Genomic DNA, 3,869 nt, shown 5'->3' with positions numbered 1-3,869 from the left:
TAGAGTCAATAAATTGACATCAAAGAAGTTTTATATTAATTGTTTTATCAAATAAGTATATAATAAAACGAATTACATAAATTTTATTAAAAGTTCATACCAAAACAGATTAAAAGAATTAAAAACTAAATTAAATAATATCTTATTTAACTTTTATATTTAATATAAATAAAAATAATATTATTATATTATTTTCAAATATACAAAAATAAAAATGTTAAAACACTACTTATGAAAATTTATAAAACATATTGATTTTGTAAATTAGATACTTACGCTTTTAAAACACGGATCAAAATCTAATTTAGGTAAATTAGTGTTAGGTACGTCACATTTTAATTGATGAAACGAGAGATTTAAATGGTCTATGACATACACATCATTTTTTGGATGAATGAAATTAAACTCGTGATGTTAATTAGATAACATCATAAAATTGAGGGATGTTGTCATGCATAATATATATTTTGTGTCGCTAAATATACATTTGTTTAGTTTATATGGTTAGCCATATGATGGTTAATACTTCGTGCGGTCAGGAATCAGTTTTCCTAAATAAAACACAAAGAAAATTGAATTAAAGAAAAAGAAAGAAAAGAGAAAATCATTGTAACGTACAATGATTTAAGTTGGAAAATATACAGAGCTATATATATATAAATATTTATATAGGTACAGCTAGCTAGCATGCAATGTAGCGGGAAAGCGAGTGCATGGACTTCAGTGAGTGTGTCTCATATAATGCCATTTTAACTTTTAACCTATAAAGAAAATTCTCTCTTTCTCACTCTTGTTTCAACCCTTTTTTCTTTTCGAACACCTACTCTTGTTTCAACCAAAATACCAAAAAACATTTGCGAGAGTCAATAAAGCATCAGACAAACAACTAACCACATACACACCACCACTTACATTACATTGATGTTTATTGATGTACACATTCTAACATATCATCGGGAATACAAAATTTTAAACAAGATTACTGTTACGCTAGTATCATCTGATAAAATGTATATAAAATTATCAAAACTAAATCTTAAACTTAATTATTACTTAGCATATAGTTTTGCATATATGTTATTGTGTTCATCTGTTGTTATAAGAAATTTAATATTTTGTAATTAAAAGATAATATGTTTTCTTGAGTCGTTATAACAGTACAAAATATTATTGTATAGAAGTACTAAGTCAATCATAATCACGGCTAAATTTGTTATAAAAAAATAAAAATAAAACGACTGAATTTGTTAAGAACAGACACTTAAATCAAGAGATTAGCTCTTTTTCAAAAAAAAAAAAAACTCAAGGGAAGAGCTAAACTAAAAATTCATAATTAAGAATACATAGCAATAAAAATGTACATAGTGTACATCAGATTCGCAGAGTACAAGGGAATTCTTAAGTAGATTCTGTTATTTTCTAATATTTAATTATATTAATATTGAATTTCTAGATACCAAATACTTAGTCTGAACCTAAACCAGATCTACATAAGAATTCCACATTCTCTTCCTCATCTTCTTCACCTACCTTCAGGGTGCAATGGGAAAAGCTCGAGCGTTACATTTTCAATGATTTTGTTGAAAGTAGTTGCCATTGTAGCATTTTTACTACTATTTATGTTTCGTCTGCTATCTATCTCCAAGTTCTCAAATCCCCAGCTCCTACATGTCCTCTTGTACTCAGCTTCTTCCACTAACTCCCCCTTCTCAACCATTGAGTCTCTCTACACAAACAATACACATAACTTAATAATTATAGTTAACTAAAAACGCATAAGAAAACTATATAAACTAATCCTTAACCAGTACACACCCTGATCACGTCATTTGACGATGTTGTTGTCTTCGTTGTTACACTTGCGTTATTGATATTAGTGGTCTTGAAGCTGCTTAGGCAACTTAAGCTGATGAAGTTGTTCCTCTTCTGCTTCTGCCTCTCGCGGGCTTTGTGGTTCTGAAACCAGTAAAATACATTCTTTCCTTCAATTTTTCCGTATTTACCGAGTTGAGAAGTGATGTTCTCGATCTGTTGCGCGTTAGGAGTGCGCATTCCACCTTTGTATAACATCTCAAGTATCCCTATCTGTTCTTGAGTTGGGTTCCACCTTGTCCCTCCCTGGTGCGTCCCCACCTAACATACCATATTTGTTAGTTGGAAGAAAATTTTAATATAATAGAAGACGGCATGAACCCATTAAGTCATTACAGTTAGGCAATGTTTTACGTTTATGGTTATTTTGAAAAACTCTTAATATTGTGATAATATTATTTTGGATATAGAATAATATGCTGACTGTAAAATAAGATAACTGACATGAGGAAGGTCTCGTTGGTGTTCAATAGAGTATTCAAATTTTCTTGGACCGGTTTGATCGGGTTTAATGAAGCTCTTGAGGTCGAAAGTAGCGGAAGTGACGCCGGAGGAAGAAGAAGGAGAGCAAGGGCTGCCGGAGAGCTTAGGGCCGAGAGGACGGAGGCGTTTGCAGCTTAGGCTAAGGGATGATGGCGAATCATGTTGTTCCCAGGACGAAAACCCATTGGAAAACTCATGAACCTTCATTGCTCTAATATCTTTATTTCGAAAATGTTGTCTCGTTACAAGACTTGCTGATGTATATATAGAAGATATGTGGAAATATTAATGTGTAGTGAATAAATTATAATAACTATAATTGGTGATATCCAGTTGGCTAGGAAAAAGAATGGAAAAGAACAGATGATTTTTTACAAAAGTGGGACGTCGGGAAACCAAAGACCAAATGATGGGTTATGGTTGACTTTTATCATTTTAAATCTCTTTATCTTTATTGTAAAATTAAATATTAAGCAAATGCATTAGATAAAGGCCAAATTTCAGACCAAGTAAAGACAGTGAAATCTATGATTTGTTTTTAGAAAGTGAAATTTCATGGCGTAAATATTGATAGACGTACGTGTGTGATGTGCCTACTATATACACAGAATACATGCGTACGTGTGTAATGTGTTCAAGTCTGCATGTTACTTTGAACCATGTATAATCTGTACCAACCACAATAAAGTAATTCATGTGTATTCTTTCATGCGTGGATTGAGAAGTAGCAGTATATTATTAAACCGAGTACCAAATCTCTCTCTCTCTCTCTCTCTCTCTCTCTCTCTCTCTCTCTCTCTCTCTCTCTCTCTCAACTTTCTAGTAGACTAGTTGTATTACTATAGTGCTGTTGATAGATGGTGCTGAACAAGTGAATTAGCTTATCAAACCGGATGAGTGAGATTCATGTGTAAGACAAACAAGTCAAACAACATAAGTTATGCAAAATAATGATAACAAAAACCGAATAGTGATTATAACAAATAATGTTATTATAAGCTTTTCTTCAGAAAAAATGAATAATTATACCGAAGTTCAACCACTTTCATATATATATATATGGATTTAAATTTTTTTTGGTAATCACATTAAATTTTTAACCATTTTTATAGTTTTGCAATGTTGTTTAGGAACTTATTAATAATGAACAAAAACATAAACAACTCAATACGAAGACAATAATCAAGAAGGCTTTATACATGAAAAGTAAAACTCGAGAAAGGAAAGCTGATTGAAGTTGCGAGCCGGAGAGCGAACTATAATGAACAAGATGGTCAGCCGACTTGCGAATGACGCCTAATGGAGAGTAGGAGCCTTTGAAAATATTTCTGTTACGCTTCTTCCATACAAAGTTGATTGTTGCCTAAAAGATTAGATTGATTAAGCACAAAGCTTTAGAAGATTGCTAATGCCAAGGGAGATTGATTCAAGCTGCCACGGATTGGATATCCTATGGAGGCTGTGGCCAGATTTGAGATGCAAAGAAATACCAAATACTTCACGAGGAAAGGACA

The 3,869-nt window shown here is 32.0% G+C and overlaps 1 protein-coding gene across 1 annotated transcript; it reads right to left on the bottom strand.

Moving 5' to 3' along the window:
- Positions 1–1,311: 1,311 nt before the first annotated feature.
- Positions 1,312–2,619, bottom strand: LOC106404616 (WUSCHEL-related homeobox 4). Its single transcript, XM_013845324.3, has 3 exons — positions 2,317–2,619; positions 1,816–2,133; positions 1,312–1,726 (listed from the first exon to the last, which is right to left on the bottom strand). Exons 1-3 carry the CDS (start codon positions 2,560–2,562, stop codon positions 1,523–1,525), a joined length of 768 nt encoding a protein of 255 aa, XP_013700778.2. The 5' UTR covers positions 2,563–2,619; the 3' UTR covers positions 1,312–1,522.
- Between the last annotated feature and the right edge of the window lie 1,250 nt (positions 2,620–3,869).

The sequence above is a fragment of the Brassica napus genome, chromosome C8, assembly GCF_020379485.1.
Source record: "Brassica napus cultivar Da-Ae chromosome C8, Da-Ae, whole genome shotgun sequence".
NCBI classification, from domain to species: Eukaryota; Viridiplantae; Streptophyta; class Magnoliopsida; order Brassicales; family Brassicaceae; genus Brassica; species Brassica napus.
The sequence above is the reverse complement of the archived record's forward strand: the minus strand, read 5'-3'. Positions and strand labels throughout refer to the sequence as shown.

What these genes read in the sequence shown, in the direction of transcription:
- LOC106404616 (XM_013845324.3), bottom strand. Translation starts at nt 2,562, where the DNA reads ATGAAGGTTCATGAGTTTTCCAATGGGTTTTCGTCCTGGGAACAACAT. An exon ending in ACCAACGAGACCTTCCTCAT is followed by an intron (nt 2,134 to 2,316) that starts GTCAGTTATCTT and finishes ATGGTATGTTAG; the next exon opens with GTGGGGACGCACCAGGGAGG. An exon ending in CGTCAAATGACGTGATCAGG is followed by an intron (nt 1,727 to 1,815) that starts GTGTGTACTGGT and finishes TTGTTTGTGTAG; the next exon opens with AGAGACTCAATGGTTGAGAA.